This window comes from Fonsecaea monophora, assembly GCF_001642475.1.
Source record: "Fonsecaea monophora strain CBS 269.37 chromosome Unknown Scaff32, whole genome shotgun sequence".
Lineage (NCBI taxonomy): Eukaryota > Fungi > Ascomycota > Eurotiomycetes > Chaetothyriales > Herpotrichiellaceae > Fonsecaea > Fonsecaea monophora.
The window spans coordinates 152,085-168,857 of NW_019173963.1; the positions used below are offsets into that span (position 1 = coordinate 152,085).

At 51.4% G+C, this 16,773-nt stretch overlaps 6 protein-coding genes across 6 annotated transcripts; 4 read left to right on the plus strand and 2 right to left on the minus strand.

Moving 5' to 3' along the window:
* Positions 1 to 138: 138 nt before the first annotated feature.
* Positions 139 to 2,248, plus strand: AYO21_05239 (hypothetical protein; the record flags this gene model as incomplete). The annotated part of the gene is made up of 5 exons (XM_022655209.1): positions 139 to 165; positions 217 to 232; positions 314 to 498; positions 609 to 1,931; positions 1,985 to 2,248. The coding sequence occupies 5 exons, from the start codon at positions 139 to 141 to the stop codon at positions 2,246 to 2,248; spliced, it is 1,815 nt and encodes a 604-aa protein (XP_022512490.1).
* Positions 2,249 to 4,416: 2,168 nt separating this feature from the next.
* On the plus strand, positions 4,417 to 6,522 carry AYO21_05240 (hypothetical protein; the record flags this gene model as incomplete). Its single annotated transcript, XM_022655210.1, has 3 exons — positions 4,417 to 4,588; positions 4,646 to 5,014; positions 5,066 to 6,522. The coding sequence occupies 3 exons, from the start codon at positions 4,417 to 4,419 to the stop codon at positions 6,520 to 6,522; spliced, it is 1,998 nt and encodes a 665-aa protein (XP_022512491.1).
* A 439-nt stretch (positions 6,523 to 6,961) lies between these two features.
* Positions 6,962 to 7,911, minus strand: AYO21_05241 (hypothetical protein; the record flags this gene model as incomplete). Its single annotated transcript, XM_022655211.1, has 3 exons — positions 6,962 to 7,062; positions 7,132 to 7,837; positions 7,897 to 7,911. 3 exons carry the CDS (start codon positions 7,909 to 7,911, stop codon positions 6,962 to 6,964), a joined length of 822 nt encoding a protein of 273 aa, XP_022512492.1.
* A 782-nt stretch (positions 7,912 to 8,693) lies between these two features.
* On the minus strand, positions 8,694 to 10,343 carry AYO21_05242 (glycerol kinase; the record flags this gene model as incomplete). Its single annotated transcript, XM_022655212.1, has 3 exons — positions 8,694 to 9,688; positions 9,748 to 10,154; positions 10,207 to 10,343. The coding sequence occupies 3 exons, from the start codon at positions 10,341 to 10,343 to the stop codon at positions 8,694 to 8,696; spliced, it is 1,539 nt and encodes a 512-aa protein (XP_022512493.1).
* Positions 10,344 to 11,984: 1,641 nt separating this feature from the next.
* Positions 11,985 to 13,122, plus strand: AYO21_05243 (hypothetical protein; the record flags this gene model as incomplete). Its single annotated transcript, XM_022655213.1, has 3 exons — positions 11,985 to 12,289; positions 12,348 to 12,888; positions 12,946 to 13,122. 3 exons carry the CDS (start codon positions 11,985 to 11,987, stop codon positions 13,120 to 13,122), a joined length of 1,023 nt encoding a protein of 340 aa, XP_022512494.1.
* Positions 13,123 to 14,452: 1,330 nt separating this feature from the next.
* Positions 14,453 to 16,607, plus strand: AYO21_05244 (hypothetical protein; the record flags this gene model as incomplete). The annotated part of the gene is made up of 2 exons (XM_022655214.1): positions 14,453 to 15,704; positions 15,763 to 16,607. 2 exons carry the CDS (start codon positions 14,453 to 14,455, stop codon positions 16,605 to 16,607), a joined length of 2,097 nt encoding a protein of 698 aa, XP_022512495.1.
* Between the last annotated feature and the right edge of the window lie 166 nt (positions 16,608 to 16,773).

Here is a 16,773-nt window from a genome sequence, read left to right on the forward strand (position 1 = left end):
GTAAACATGCTGGTTTCATCGACTGAACATCTCAACAACAACGTTTAAGGATGTTCTCGCCGCCTCATGCAAAGGTACTCAGGAGGAAATCTCAATAACCTTTCTCTAGGAGTGGCCTAATTCGCAGACAGAGCCATCATGGCTCACAAAAAGGCCCAGCAGCAGGTAACGTTTCCCGATTTGAGATGTCATCGAGTCTCTACTGACATATTCTAGGAGATGGTCCAGGTTGGTTCGTGTCTCCCCGACTCCCGATGCTCTCTCAATCTCTCTGAGTTAAAAGAGCGCTAGCTAACGCCGAGATGCGCCTTAGATAGATCAGAGTATGGATATCGTGAGCACCAAGCTGTCAATCGGAATCTTGCTAACACACTGAAGACGACCATCTTCGCCGTTTTGGCGAGGACGACCGTCGACACCTCGTCAGACCTCGGGGCAGGCGACGAAGGTGTTTGGCGCTTCATACTCCCATGCCGATATGCTAAAAATCGAGTCATTGTAAGTCATCAATGGACCATGGGGGGCACGTAACTGATCGAGTGGCCAGAAACCTGGGACCTCATTCGAGGCCAAGGACGCCCCCAGCTACATCAGCCCGATTGTCGCAGACTCCTCCGTCGGATAGGCCGCACTTTCAGTCTCCGGAACGAAAACCCTACTCAGGCTATACCTCGTCCGCGTTGGGTGAGAGCTGGGACTTGGCTGGTGGGGGAGACGCGGAAGGAGACGACGACGATCTGGTCTATGAGGACGACGAAGATGAATTTGGTCTGCCCAGCATTGCAAGCATGCGTCGAAAGAGGAGTATAAAAAACAAGACGGTGAAGGCAGAGCAAATTGCGTATCCAAGTCTGTCGCAGACTACTTCTGCTCCAGCTTTGGCACCTTCTCCGTTTCCACGTTCCGCCAGATCCAACAGTTTCGATATCGCTGAAGAGCGGAACCCGCTGTCGTACCCAAGCACCAAAAAGGGCGAAGGCAAAATCCTGAGGCCCCAATACAAAGACATTCTGAGGGATCCAGCAAACTCGTTGCATCTCATTAGTTTCCCTTCTCTGCCTCCGAATGCGACGCCGAAAGAAGCAGAGGCCCATAGCACAAGGGTGTCACGGATCAACAAGTTCAAGCGAATATTGCAGGCGAGCTCTGTTTCTTTGCCAGACTTGCGAGCCGCAGCCTGGTCAGGAGTACCTGAAGAGGTACGCGCCATTACATGGCAGCTTCTCCTTGGCCATCTACCAACTAACAGCGAACGACGTGTCACAACCCTGGAGCGGAAGCGGAAAGAATATCTTGATGCTGTGCAACAAGCTTTCAATTCCGGGACGATGGCTGGCAGAAGTGCATCGAGCACAGGACTACCTGGACTTGCTTCACAGCCACCAGTCAGCACCGGTCGCGGAAGAGGATTGGATGAGGCGATTTGGCATCAGGTTAGCATTGATGTACCTCGGACAAACCCTCATATACCGTTGTATGGGTTCGAAGCCACGCAACGATCTCTCGAACGCATTCTCTACGTTTGGGCAATTCGACACCCAGCAAGTGGATATGTGCAAGGGATCAACGATTTAGCCACGCCCTTTTGGCAAGTCTTCCTAGGTACCTATATCACGGACTTGGATGTCGAAAGTGGGATGGATCCCGGCCAGTTACCAAGGCCGGTTCTGGACGCCGTCGAGGCAGACACATTTTGGTGTCTGACAAAGCTGTTGGACGGCATACAGGACAACTACATCGTCGCGCAGCCAGGCATTCATCGTCAAGTTGCTGCTCTGCGAGATTTGACAACCAGAATCGACGTAGGCTTGGCTAAGCATTTTGAAAACGAGCACGTGGAATACATGCAATTCAGTTTCAGGTGGATGAACTGCCTGTTGATGCGCGAATTGAGCATTAAGAGCGTCATCCGCATGTGGGACACATACATGGTAAGACTGAGCCGTCTGGTGTGACCAATTTCCTACTGATGCGAAGACTCCAGGCCGAAGAGAATGGCTTTTCCCAGTTTCACCTCTACGTCTGCGCAGCATTCCTCGTCAAGTGGTCTGACAAATTGATGAAGATGAACTTCCAAGAGATCTTGATGTTCCTACAGGCATTGCCGACTCGCGAATGGACAGAAAAAGATATTGAACTTCTACTGAGCGAGGCTTTTATTTGGCAGAGTCTGTTCCGTGGATCAAGAGCGCATTTGCGGACTCAAAATAGCACCGTCCCGATGGGTTCACTCGGTCCTTCTACTTGACCGTCTACCCTGCGACCGAATGTCCACTTCTCTAACCTCGACGTTCCAGCTTCTCGCTGATGTATTTTCGCCAAGCTGTTTGGCCCAAACTGTCCGGCATCCTCAATAATTACTTGGAACCCCGAGATACCGTCGTTATAGAAGTGGAGTCGGCACTCAGATGGACATACTTTTGTGGATGAACTCTCCACGAGTTGGTCGATGGACTATCTGTATATCGACGACTCCACCATTTCACGCCCGCTGAATCCACGCCGGTTGGCATTGGACAGAGGCACAAGGAATGCAAGACCCAAGATTGATGATCGTTAAGATCACAGTTAGCGCTCATGCCTTTCCCGTCTAGATAGACTGGGTGTCACTGCCGACTCCTCCGACTAATGAACCGGATTATTCTCGTCGCTTGAGGGCATGCCTGAACCATTTCTGCCTCCTTCGTCTCGGCCAGAACACCACAGGAATCGTCGAGGCCAAAGATGTTAGGACAACCGGAATGGAAGTACACAGCTTTTCAGACCTGCTGCTTGGGGAGTAATGGCACATGGCAGCTACTGTCGGAGATCCGGGAAGTCAGAACTTATTGTAGAAGTCAGAAATGATGGTGGACAGAACAACGAGAGGGTTAAGATAGCTAGCTCTCTACCGCAGTTTATGGTGAGATGCTGTTCGCATGCTTGGAGGCTGTTTCTTGCCACGTGGTGCCTTTCAGACGGTCTATCGATCGTCAACATCAGTGCAGCCGTCGATGGCGCTGTTTCCATGTCAAAAGCTCGAAGTATCGAGGCACCACATTCAGGGCATCAGAAGTCTAAGTCGAATTCTCCGGGTCAGCCTGAACCGGGCTTCACCATCATTTCTCGGCTGGGTTGGCTATTGTGAGAGGGCTTTTGAAGGGTAAGGCTGCCGCGTCCCCGCCAAGATGCGTTCGACGGAAGAAGAGACTTCAACACTTGAATTGCTGAATTGTGAGAATCAGCCTCGTTTTTGACTGTCCATAATACGAACCTGATTGAAAGTGGCCTCGAAGTTCTGCAAGCAAAATGACATATGGCAGCCATGGAGGAAGCTTTCAGCAAGCAATTAGCTGACCAAACTTTCTTTCGGTACAATGAGACGGGTTATGCACATGAAATTGTCGCCGAATACACTGTCCTTATTCTTTGTACACTTCGCAACCTGCATAGCTGTACGCCAATTGAGACATAGCCAACTATTCCAGTTTCACTAAGCAGTCATAGCAATTTTTCTAAGGGTCTGCACTTGATCAGACATATTTGATGACTGTCGAGCCATGGCAAACTGAGACTGTAGCACAGTCAAAACAGTCAAAGGAACGAGGCTGAGGATCGAGGATGTTGTCCCCTAGAACACAAGGCTGATTCTTGCTGACTAAAAGACAAATTAAGTCACGTGATGCCATAGCTTTGTCATGTGACAATCTGCCGCATTCAGTTTTTCTGCCTGCCGAATAAAAAGGCTGCCTCCATGCCTGCGCCTCCGTCTCGTTCCAACCTCTTCTTCCGCCATCATCCCCTCCGCAACACTTCTCTTTCCATAATCCATCCGTGTCGGCCTTATCCTCGCTTTACCCATCTACCAACGTTTCGTGCGCCTAATCATAGATTCTGACTTGTTTCGACGGCGAATCTCATTGTTTTCGCTTTCTCGTCACTCTCCGCAAACGGACGCTTTCACCACACACCGGTGCTGACATTAGTCTTGGGAGGGGTTAAGATCATCGTGAGGGAGACTTTCTTCCTGCAATCAGCACCTGTTGTAGAGCTGGAAAAACAAGAGACATTTCCTGTCAAGAGCTGGGATCAGATTCAGGAAAGAGGGAATTTCTTTTGTTGCGTGTGTCATTGCTTCGAGTGGCAGAGCTACATTGGCAGTGCAGCGCAGCTCAGTGCAAGAACGACTGGCGAAAGGAACAGGCTCGCCTGAGTTGGACTCAGTTCTCTCAAGCTGGACTTATTATTCGTTTACTTACAATAACATCTGCCTTTTTCCCCCTTGTCGTCTTCTGACTTTGTGTCCCTTGGAATCTATCTACGCCAAAAGGTCACCGCACGCTCAGCATTCTGTTCACCTCCAGCTTACTGCGACAAGCACATACACTATTGTCCCACTGGGGGTCTGAGCCGCTGTCGGGCGTTGGCGTTGCCACCATGGCCTCCTACGTATATTTCAAGTTCAAATCACAAAAAGAACCTCAGCGTGTAACAATCGATGGCCCTCATACCGATGTCTGGAATTTGAAGCGTGAGATCATCAACATTTCTCGGCTAGGCGATGGCACAGACTTTGACCTGAAGATCTACAAGGAGAACAGCAACGAAGGTGAGTGCATTTCTCAACCTTTTTTTTTCGTCCGGGTGGTGGCTAACAATAGTCCAGAATATACAGATGACACTGAAATAATCCCCAAAGACTCGACTGTCCTTGCCCGAAGATTACCTGCCTCTGCGCCTGGGAAAGGGCGTGCTGCTCGATATGTCTCTGGTAAACCGCCCGTCAGTGCAAAGCCCATGGCAGCGAATATTGCGGCCAAGCCTCGTAAACCAGTGGACATGGCCAAAGCAATGACGGAACAAGAAAAGCTTCAAGCCATGCTTCAATTTACAGACGCACAATGGCAACAAAAACAAGAGGAAATGTCACACGAGACCCGTGTCCCTATGCAGGGGAAGCCTTTCAACAAGAAGGCGAACATTCCGGAGGGCGAACCTCCCCACGGCTACATCTGTTACCGCTGTGGCAAGAAAGGTAAGAAAAGATCCGTCAGTATTTGTTGTGTTCCCTTGCTGACGTGTGTAGGGCACTGGATCCAAGCATGTCCAACCAACGATGACGCTTCCTACGACAATAAGAACCGAATTAAGCGCACGACTGGTATTCCTCGGTCGATGCTGAAGAAGATCGATCAAGCAGATATCGACAAGCTCGACGAGTCTCAGAGACAAAATCTGATGGTAAACGCCGAGGGAGAGTACGTCTTTGCGCAAGCGGATGAAAAGGCATGGAGAAAACACCTGGAACAGGTCAAGGCTGCCGAAGCGGCGCAGAAGAAAGAGCAAATTGGTGACAAGGAGCTACAAGATCGAGGCTTGGAATGCTCGATTGACAAGCGCTTGTTTGTAGATCCAATGAAGACACCTTGTTGTGGGAAGACATATTGTCACGTTTGTATCGAAAATGCATTACTTGAAAACGATCTCACATGTCCTGGGTGTGAGACGGAGAATATCAGTCTCGAGCGTCTTGAGCCTGACGAGGAGATGAAGGACAAAATCAAAGAGTATGAAGCAGAAAAGTCTGCAGAGAAGCAACGGTCTAGAAGTCCTACAGAGGGTGCCGCCGCTTCACCAAAGACCAAAGACTCTCCTCCATATTCACCTTCACAATCTCGAGAGGGTTCTACCACGCCTCAATCAGCCAGTGGTTCGGCGAGAAAGCGCAGTGCGAGTGAAGTCGACGGAGCAACATCCTCAGATAGCCTGGCCGCCCCGGCCATGAAGCGGCAGAAGTCTGGAGATGCCGTGTCGTCGACACCAAAGGTGGCGGACGCCGAGCTGATTCCTTCCAAGGAGCAGACTGCGACTCCTGAGAGTAATAACGTGCTTCCTGCAGACATGATGCCGCCAGACTTGTCGCAAATGCAATCAGGAAACAACATGGCTTTGCCCATGATGCCGGGCTTCAACCCCATGATGATGAATCCGATGATGATGGGTATGGGTATGCCAGGCATGAATGGCATGGCGGGCATGAATGGCATGAATCCGATGAACTTCATGAATCCTATGATGATGAATGGGATGAACCCGGGAAATATGGGCAACATGAACATGGGCATGGGTGTCAACTTCGCCAATCCAGGTCAGATGCCGAATTGGAACATGAATATGAACATGAACATGAACCAGAATCAGAATCCCAACACCAACATGAACCAGAATCGACCTAACAACTTCCACCAGAACAACAACCATCGCCCTATTCGAAATCAGACCTTTCATCAGCAGCCCAAGCCATCACCACCTCAACAACCGGCTGGGATGTCTGGAGTGCCGACCGGTCCCAAAGCGCTGGTCAACCAGAATCAGAATCAGGGCTTCTATCCGCCGTCCGGCCCAGCAGGGAATCGATTCGCGAACCAACAACGGCACGTAGGAAACGAAGAAGACAATGCCTACATGCGGCAGCCTGTCAATCCCCACCGGCATATCAACCGGAATCGCAAGCCCCGGCAGGCAGACTATAGGGAATTGTGAAGAAGGAATCGAGAAAACGAAACGAGGGTTCTGGGAGTGGGTGGGATATGGCAGCATCCCTGGAGGATGCCAGCATGTCCGCTGCCTTCATGAAGGAGGCAGCCGAAAGTCTGAGAGCTGCCGTTGCGTCAACTTGGGAACCAGCTACGCAGGACAGGGTTCATTTCTTCGAAAATATTTGATGAGTTGATGGCTTGGAGAGGGAAATGCTTCACCTCGCATGACATGGTTGACCGTAATTGTGCCGCGTGTCTGCTAACTCGGTCAGACATTGGCATGGTGAATGGATTGTATATATAATAGTGGCATATGGTTGGTGATCAGCCTTGCCCCTGAATCCTTGAAATATAGCACGAGCATATATGCTCATTTGCGACCCAAATATGTCGTCGAGAAAATTATGATTGTTAGATTTCAGATCCCCTTTCGCTCCCGACTTCTACCTTTTGTTGTCAACTGCATTGTATTTCCCCAAGCCGGCCGGTAGGTATACCGTTGGTACCCTGCCTCCGATCTCGATGCTGTCGAAAACCCCAGGAGCTAGACAGCCGTCGTCATCAATCCTTTAAAGACTAGTCTCCCTGTTCGCTGGCCCGAATAGCCCCTCACACTCTCTTCGTGTCTCTAAGGCGGCGTCGTAGCCATAACACCAATCCCTCGTCTCCCGGTCCGCGATCCCGTACACGTACTGCCTATCTTCTTTCCTATCCGTTCTTCCATCGGCCTGCAGCAAGGCGTCCCTCTTCTCCTGCGCCGCGCTGGGAGGGAGGTGTAAGATTTCCCCAGCGTGGAGACTGGCGGACTGGACGGCTTCGGCGCGCGGTTTGCGGACCGATTCGAAGAGACCAAGAGCGGTGGAGAGAGAGGGTCTTGGTTTCGGTCCCGGGTCATTTGTGCCGTTGTCGTTGGGATCGTTGGAGGAGGAGGAGGAGGTCGCCGACCCCAGTAGCGAGAGACACTCGCTCAAGGCGACCGCGTCTTCCACGGCCATCGAGATGCCCATGGAGAGGTAGAACGCCATGGCGTGCGCCGCGTCCCCCATGAGCACAAACTTGCCGGACTTGGACACCCATCGGGGTAGCGGCTCGACCTGGTACACGGGCCAGTTGTTGATGGTCTCGGGCCGCACCATGTCGAGAAGAGCCGTAAGCTTGCCGTCCCACCCGCGGAAGAGGGATTGGATCACGCCGTGGTATTGCGCGGGCGTCCAGGTCGTGGTGTCGACGTCGTCCCGGTGCACTTGATGGCGTCCGGCGTCAGTTGAACGCCCGCCCCGATCTCGGCCAGCTGCGGCGCCGACTCGAGCACCGTCACGCTGTGTTTCTCGAGCGCCAGGGCCAATGCCGCAGATAGGCCGCCGATCCCTGCGCCGACGATGATGATCTTCATTGTGGACGCCTCTTGTTGTTGTTACCCCTGCTGCTATGCCGAAGAGGGAGGTCTGGTGATGTATGGAAGAGAGGGATGCCTAGTCATCACCCACAACATGCGAGTAAGAACCTAGATCAAGCTTTTTCTGGGCCTATTCCAGTAGTTCTGATGCTTCACGCATGATACATCCATTTCAGGGCGTGTGGCAGAAGTCCCGAGGTACACCACCAATGGAGACGGTGCAAGAGTCGTGTCGAGACTGATAAAGAGATATGAGAACTCAGGGTGTCGTTGTTCAAGAGTCTATGTATGTACCTGTGGGGATGTTGGGTAGGATATTCAACCAGATTTAGGCTTGATTTAAACTTGGTGTATCCCGTAAAACAAAAACCTTAAGCTTATTCAAGGAGCATATTCTAACCAAGCACAAGGGCTGCTGTATTACATCATAGAACAACCTTTATTCAAGCATAAATACTGGCACCATGGGTGATTACCTAAAGAGGTAACAAGTCATGTTGTACCGTAGCGGAAACTCCTCCACCGAGTGACTTTTGGTAAATGGATGCACGTTGGATTTGATTTTGTTAGTCATGTTCCTTTTCGAGTACCTAGTACGTGTCTGTGGAATTCCAGAGACACTCTCCTCTCCCTCACCAAGCCTATCAATCACACTGGGAGGAGATGGTGGTTAAACTACAAGGACGATTGATGAGATGAACCAACGCCATTGACACCACGCTACAAGCCTATAAGGCCCGAACACCTCTGGGGGAAAAGGTGCTCGCGAAAACCAATCTTCAGTTGGCCCAGCCCTTGCTCATCTCCACGGCTTTCTCCCACCGAGAAAACTGTTTGGCACTCTCTTCCTTGCTGATGGCAGGCTTGAAGACCGACGAGCCCTCGGTATTGACCTCCTTCAACTCGTCAATGCTGTCCCATACTCCCACGGCCAAACCAGCTGCGATCGCCGCGCCCAGCGCGGTGGTCTCGCGCATAGCCGGTCTTTTCACGGGAATGCCAATGAGATCAGTTTGTGTTTGCATGCACAGATCCGAGTTACACATCCCACCGTCAACGGCCAGTTCACTGAGTTTGTGGCCCGAGTCCTTTTCCATTGCCACCAGGATAGCTTTGGTTTGGAAGCACGTCGCTTCCAGAGTGGCACGGGCGATGTGGCCTCGCTGTGTGTACGCCGTGATACCGAAGATGGTTCCACGGGCGTCATCGATCCAGTAGGGCGCGAACAGACCGCTGAATGCAGTCACGAATGTAACACCCCCATTATCCTCGACAGTCTCGGCAAGTTGGCTGATCTCGGAGGACTTGTCAATGAATCCAAAGTTTTCGACCAGGAACTTGACGCTTGAGCCAGCCACGGCAATCGATCCCTCAAGCGCATACATGGGCTTAGTGTTGCCGCCAAAGTCAAATGCCACAGTGGTCAACAGACCGTGGGTGGAGATCACTGGCTTATCGCCTACGTTGTAAAGAATGAAGCTACCGGTTCCATATGTGTTCTTGCCGAGGCCTGGCGTGAAGCCTTTCTGACCGACCAGGGCGGCTGACTGATCTCCTAGGCAACCGGTAATCGGAACACCCTTGAGGACGGTCGAGGTGAGGGAGCCATATGCTGCGGAATCCGAAGAATGGACGATCTTAGGGAGGTGGACCTTTGAGGTGTCGATACGGAAGAAGTCGAGAAGGGAGTCGTCGTACTCGAGGGTCTTCAGGTTCATGAACATTGTTCGTGATGCGTTTGAAGGATCAGAGACGAAGATGTTTCTTTTCGGGCCTTTGGGATTGGGATGTTAGCATGTGAAGGTTGCAGAGGTTTCGACAAAAAGAGCTCACCTCCATTAAGTTTATACACAAGCCAAGCATCAATTGTGCCAAAGGCCAACACGCCCTTTTCGTACGCATCTTTGACCTTTGGCTCATTCTCAAGTAGCCAAAGTAGCTTGCCGACGGAAGGATAGGTAGAAAGCGGAAGCCCACAGATGTCAGTGAGCTTGTCGGCGCCGAGTCGATGCTTCAGCTTTCGAACTAATGCCTGTGTCCGCGTGTCGGTCCAAACAATAGCATTGTACAAGGGCTCTCCGGTCTCCTTGTTCCAAAGAACCGTGGTCTCACGCTGATTGGTGATGCCGACTGCCTTGATGGTGTTGATGTTGTGGCCTTGGTCTTGGAACTGTTGGACTGCGCCATCGATACACTTTTCTACCGAGGAAACGATCTCCAGGGGGTCATGTTCGTGCCAGCTGTGTCTTGCGGTTAACAGCACGCTTCGTCGTTAAAATTGGTGTTACTTACCCAGGATGTGGATAGATCTGCTTGAATTCAAGCTGGTGCGAGGCAACAGGCTCGCCTCGCTTGTTGAAGATCAGGAATCTAGAACTCGTGGTTCCCTGATCGATAGACCCGACAAAGACTTCTTGAGTGCTGCCCATGGCGACTTTTCGCAAAAAGTTCATAAAGTTCTCAAAGAAATGTAAGTTTGCCTGAAAGGAGAAATTGTCCGGGTCTGGGGAATAGACTGGAGCACTGGAGGCCTGGAGGGATGCTGTGGAGGGGAGGGGAATCCATGTTATATAGCACAACAGCGGGGGAACACCGAAGCATGTGGACTTTGAAGACAATGTATCGAGGCACACGGTCGCATGACCTTTACCGCAGGGGGTTGTACCACATGGAAGCGGGTCATGGTCTGCGTCAAACTCGAATCTTACGCGAGCTCATGGCATAACAAGCTGGAGTCCCCAGTTGGTGCTTGCTCGGTGTTCAAACGAACTTTTGCGAGGTCTCCCGGACATTTCAACCCCGAACTCCACAGACGGAACCCTTCTACAATTCCATGCGGCTGGTGAAGCTCGGTGCAGGGACAGGCGACGGGCATGGGGAAGGGCGGGCGTGCGGATTGTAAGTAGATGCGGGAAAGATCAGGGGTACAAAGCGTGGCGGGGGGGAGGAGTGGAAAGTAACATGGCTGCAGTGGATTGTTGAAGTTACGCCCGTGGTACCGACTGAGGAAGCCCTTCGCGACGTGGTACCGAACGCAGGTGTTTGCGGGGATGAGCGGAAAAGACAAGGATAGAGAATAATGGAGGATGAATCGAGGAGAGAAGTTCGGGGAAAGAGACCGACGTGCATTTGCCGAGGCTTCCCCACGTGCCCCGCAAGGACGTCATCGGCGAAACTGTTTTTCCAGCCGCTTGCAGATTCCGCAGTCGGCCGGACAAAGACTGCGACACTTACTCCGTATACCTTGTCTTCCTCTGTAACGTCGTATTGGTTGCTAAGAAGCCGTGTCCACCGAGAGGTAAAATGTGTGCCACCCCGAGACCGCCATGAAACCTTGACTGAGTGCGAAGGCAGCTGAAATTTGTACAGGTCATTTTTGTCTGTTTGTGACGGCCAACTGCCTCTCACTCACCACCACTGGATGACTGATCCTATCAACGGCCCCTGAGATACCATAACATCGACGTGAAGTCTGGGCATCGTGCATATCAAGATCTGCAGGAATTGCTTTGAGCTGGGCTTCCTAAAGGCATAACTCTATGCAAGTCGGCATAGAGTTGCCGCTGGAATTTCAAGACCATCCGGGTCTAGTCGTGTGCGGTTCGCGGTGATACTAACTGAAGAAAAAGTTATGTGAGTGGAAGGATTTTCTTGGCCGTCATACGGCATCATTGGCTCACGTACAAGCCACGATCTCGTGTTTTATGCAGGGCCAACGTGCGGGTGTCCCGGACCCCTGTACAGTTTGGTTCTAGACACGATACCTAGTACAAGGGTTTGCATCGGCCACAGCGCCTTGTTTGCTGAACTAACTCTGTTTCCACGTTTTCGGTATCACTGGCAATGACACTCGAGATTACAAGGGTGGAGTCAGAATAGAGAGAGCGGAATCATGGGTTATATTATGTGGTATTCGTCTATATAACCCAAGTCCTCTCCCCCATGGGCACCTTCTCATTGTTCTGTATCCCCACAAAGCAGCACTGCCTTTGTTCGTCCATCTTGCCACCTTTAATTCTTACATGTCCACGTCCATTTCTTCTCTATCCTCGGAGAAACAGCCAGTCACAATGGGCAACATTACCCACCAGGAACACTTCAATGTTCCCCAGGAGCAGAGACGACGAACTTCTGTTCAAGACGTCCCTGCCTTTGCCGAGCACGGTGCCCTCGTCGACCACAAGATTCCTCAAGCAGATGTGGTGCAACAAGAACCTGACCTGACTTGGAGTCGAATCCGACATTTCCTCCGAGAACCCCTGTCGGAGTTCTTTGGCGTCTTCATCCTGATCCTCTTTGGTGATGGTGTCGTCGCGCAGGTAGTCCTCAGTGGGAACACAAAGGGCGACTACCAATCAATCTCTTGGGGTTGGGGGTACGTTTTGTCTCGGTTATAACATTCTAAAATGTGTCGGTTGCTAATAGTTGCACAGTCTTGGTGTCATGCTAGGAGTCTACACTTCTGGCATCTCAGGAGCACATTTAAATCCTGCCGTAACCCTTGCCAACGCAATCTTTCGCAAGTTTCCGTGGAGGAAATTTCCAATCTACATGCTTGCCCAGATCCTCGGCGCTATGGCAGCATCTGCAATTGTTTATGCCAACTACAAGTCCGCGATCGATGTTTTCGAAGGAGGCCCTGGCATCCGGACCGTCGGTGGCGAGACGTCGACCGCAGGCATCTTTTGCACCTATCCTGCCCCGTTCATGACCAAGACCGGCCAGTTCTTCTCCGAGTTTATCGCCAGTGCGATCCTGATGTTCTTGATCTACGCGCTGAAGGATGATGGAAATCTTGGTGCAGGAGATTTGACTCCTCTTGGGCTCTTCTTTGTCATTTTTGGCATCGGTGCGTGCTTCGGCTGGGAGACTGGCTATGCTATCAACCTGGCTCGAGATTTCGGCCCTCGTCTCGTCAGCTATATGATCGGCTACGGACACGAGGTATGGAGCGCAGGTGACTACTACTTCTGGGTAAGCCCATCCAATGCTATCTAAGATGCGGGAATTTGAAGCTGACTTGCCCAAAAGGTTCCAATGGTTGCACCATTCTGTGGCTGCGCATTCGGTGGCTGGCTCTATGACATGTTCCTCTTCACCGGCGAGAGCCCGATCAACACTCCTTACATGGGTCTCAAACGGTTTTTGCAACCGAAACGATCAGTGTGGTCAAATACATACACTCCCAACACCGAGAGCCAGGTGTGAGGTGATTGAAGACATAGTTGTTGGTTGGATATTCAAAAGGGGAACAGGTTAGACAATCTATACGAGGGCGGTTATGGTTGTCGGTTTTTCAGATTAGTTCTGAGCGCAGGCGTTAAGCACTGTTGTACATAGCCATCGAGGATACCTGATGGCAGACCAATCAATGCGTACAAATGCATTTCATATTGTGATTTCTCTTCCAAGTACAAAGGGTGATTTAGAAATCGTAGGCGACATGTGAGGTTCGACGGTTATTAGTGCTGGAACAACTCATAGTTCAGATTGCGGTAGACTCTGTTTGAGGACTGAGAACATGTGATTCACAGTCAAACAAGTAGCGCGCTGTCATTCTTTCACAGCAGATCTGTCTATCGAGAGTTTGACCAAGGACAATCCTTGTGCGTGTGTATAGTATATCGACAGAGCCCCGTGGGTGATACTGTGGCACAAGTGGCATGATCAATCTACCTACAGTCAACAATGCTTCACGTACTATCTCATGAGAAAAAAGGTATATCGATATACCCGGAGATGGCCGAAAGTTAATAGCCACAATAGTCGGTTGATGAGGTAGTCCGAGCTGAACGAACCGAACCAGGTCAGCTGAGTCTGAAACAGTGGGTTTTTTTTGTGAACGGGTATCCATCCAGGTATGTCAATAGTGGCAAGATGCGGCCGAAGTCTTGTTCTTCCACCACCTATAAAGTTTTTTTTTCCCCTCGGATTCCTGAGATCCATCCGCAATACGACGCTGGTTCAAAGGAAAAAAGCGGATCCAATACCCAATCGGGAAACCTCTCAAAAAGGGGGTATTGCCGCCTGGAGCTGCACCTCGGTGTGTCCATCCCCGAGACCTCAATTTCCGGAATTTGGTCGGAGAAATCGACCCGAGTCACATCCTGCCACTAATTTCTCCGCATTGCCCAAAAGGTTTCGTTGTGTAAGGGTAACTAGGTTCAATACTCAGCATCACGCAAGATGCCTAGCAGATCCGGGGTCGCTCAAAGCTCGTGTTGCGGCCTGGGCTCACGTCGCCCCTCGAGCTCGGTCATCCAGATTCCCCGAGTGCTGTCAATGGCAGAGTCTTGCTTCTCCGCAATGCTGCGTCCTTTGTCGTTGGCTTGTCGATCGAGAGTCATTTACGACGCCTTCAAATATCGCAGTTGGCATCCTCCTTGACACCAATCCATCGGTCTGTTTGTCGCCAGAGACATTAACTTGGTCTCACATCACACAGCGTCACTATTGTTGTCGCTACATGTTCAAACGCTCCTTGACCTTCACTTGACAACCTGCTTGCCCAACTGCTCTTTGGTGAATTGCCTCGAGAATGGCCTCCCGATTCTCCATGCGTCGGCTACTCAAGCCGTTGGCGTACGGTACAGGTCTGGCCGCGGCGGGTACCGCAGGCATGTATATCATCTACCGGCCTCGAAACGTCCCGGGAGCAGAAACACTTGCACCCAAACCACCCAGACGAGACGAGCACGGAAATATCATCCCACCCAAATTCCCCTACATCAAGACGAGAGCCGAACAGATTGCCGACCTCAAGAAATCGTCCTCGACGCCATCCTCAGAAACCTACGACCTTCTCGTGATCGGCGGTGGGGCTACAGGCACAGGCATCGCTCTGGATGCGGCAACGAGAGGCTTGAAGGTGGCCATCGTGGAAAGAGACGATTTCAGCAGTGGCACAAGCAGCAAATCCACCAAGCTTGTCCACGGTGGAGTTCGATATCTGGAAAAAGCAGTGTGGAATCTCGACTACAACCAATACCAGCTGGTGAGGGAGGCTCTGAGAGAGCGCAAGAGTTTCCTGTACACGGCGCCACATCTGTCGTCCTGGTTACCCATCATGCTCCCACTACAGGCGTGGTGGCAGGCACCATACTTTTGGGCGGGGACGAAATTCTATGATTTCCTGGCTGGCTCCGAGGGGATTGAGAGCTCTTACTTCCTACCCAGAAGTAAGGCTCTAGAAGCCTTCCCCATGTTGAAGAAGGAGAACCTTATTGGTGCTCTTGTGTACTACGATGGCCAGCATAACGATTCCAGGATGAACATTTCCCTGGCCATGACCGCCACATTGTACGGGGCCACAACGGTCAATTATTTGGAAGTGACGGCCCTGGAGAAGGATGCAAACGGCAAACTTACAGGCGCTCGAGTACGAGATCTGATTGCAGAGAAGGATGGAAAGGCTAATGGTGAAGAGTTTGTTGTCAAAGCGAAAGGCATCATCAATGCGACAGGGCCATTTTCCGACGCCATCCGGCAGATGGACTCTCCCGGTGACAAGGAGATTGTTGCACCGAGCTTGGGGGTGCACGTCGTCCTTCCTGGGTACCTCAGCCCTGAAAACATGGGTCTCATCGACCCGTCCACATCTGATGGACGAGTCATCTTCTTCCTCCCCTGGCAAGGAAATACCATTGCTGGAACAACAGATGCGCCATGTGCCATCTCTCAGAACCCAGTGGCCGGAGAGAAAGATATTGAATGGATCCTAGATGAGATCCGGACATATCTTACTCCAGAAATTGATGTTCGAAGATCGGATATCCTTGCCGCCTGGTCAGGTGAGTTTACCATCACTAATTCACCAGAGTGAATCGATACTGACATGCGATGATGCAGGAATACGACCCCTTGTCCGTGACCCCAATTCCAAAAACACAGAATCGCTTGTTCGGAGTCATCTTGTCACCGTTTCCGACTCTGGACTGCTCACTTGCGCTGGCGGTAAATGGACGACATACCGACAAATGGCGGAGGATGCAGTCGACAAAGCAATCGAAGCATTCAAGCTGCAGCCGAAATCCATTAGCTATGTCCCAGATATCAGCGGCGTCAATGGTATTGATCCCTCGGTGGGTCTTCTGAATGGAACTTGCCAAACACATCATATCCGCTTGATTGGAGCCCACGGGTACTCGACCACTCTTTTCATCAACCTTATCCAGCACTTTGGCCTCGATCCCGATGTTGCGAAGCACTTGGCTAGCGACTATGGCGATCGAGCTTGGGATGTTGCAGCACTGGCTTCTCCTACCGACAATACCGAACACTATCCCTTGCGCGGCCAACGACTATCATCGTTGTACCCCTTCATCGACGGTGAAGTCCGGTATGCCGTACGCAGCGAATATGCCCAAACCGCCGTCGATGTTCTCGCCAGACGCACCCGGTTGAGCTTCCTGAATGCACAGGCTGCGCTACATGCTCTGCCCAAGGTGATTGACATCATGGCCGAGGAACTGAAATGGAGCGAGAAGAGAAAACAAACAGAGTGGAAAGACACAGTTACATTCCTCGCCAGCATGGGCCTACCAAGTGACATGCTTCAGATCACTCGCGAGCAAGTGTTGAAGGGAGAGGTGTCTTCACGGTTGCTTGCCCCGGTGAAGGGTAGCTCGGAAGGTCCTGTGCCTCTGAAACCGACACTTGAGCCTGTGTCCCAGGCCCAGGGGTCTTTGCCATGAGCGTACTTTTTTTGATTCAGATACGCCTGAAAAGTTGCCGGTCGACTTGGAGCGGCACAAAAGCAAGGATGGTTGAGATTGATACCCGATGGGAAAAAAGAGGCAAGGCGTTTTGGAGTCAGTGGCTAGGGAGGGAGATTGGGGAAAAGGGTACTCGGTATACTAT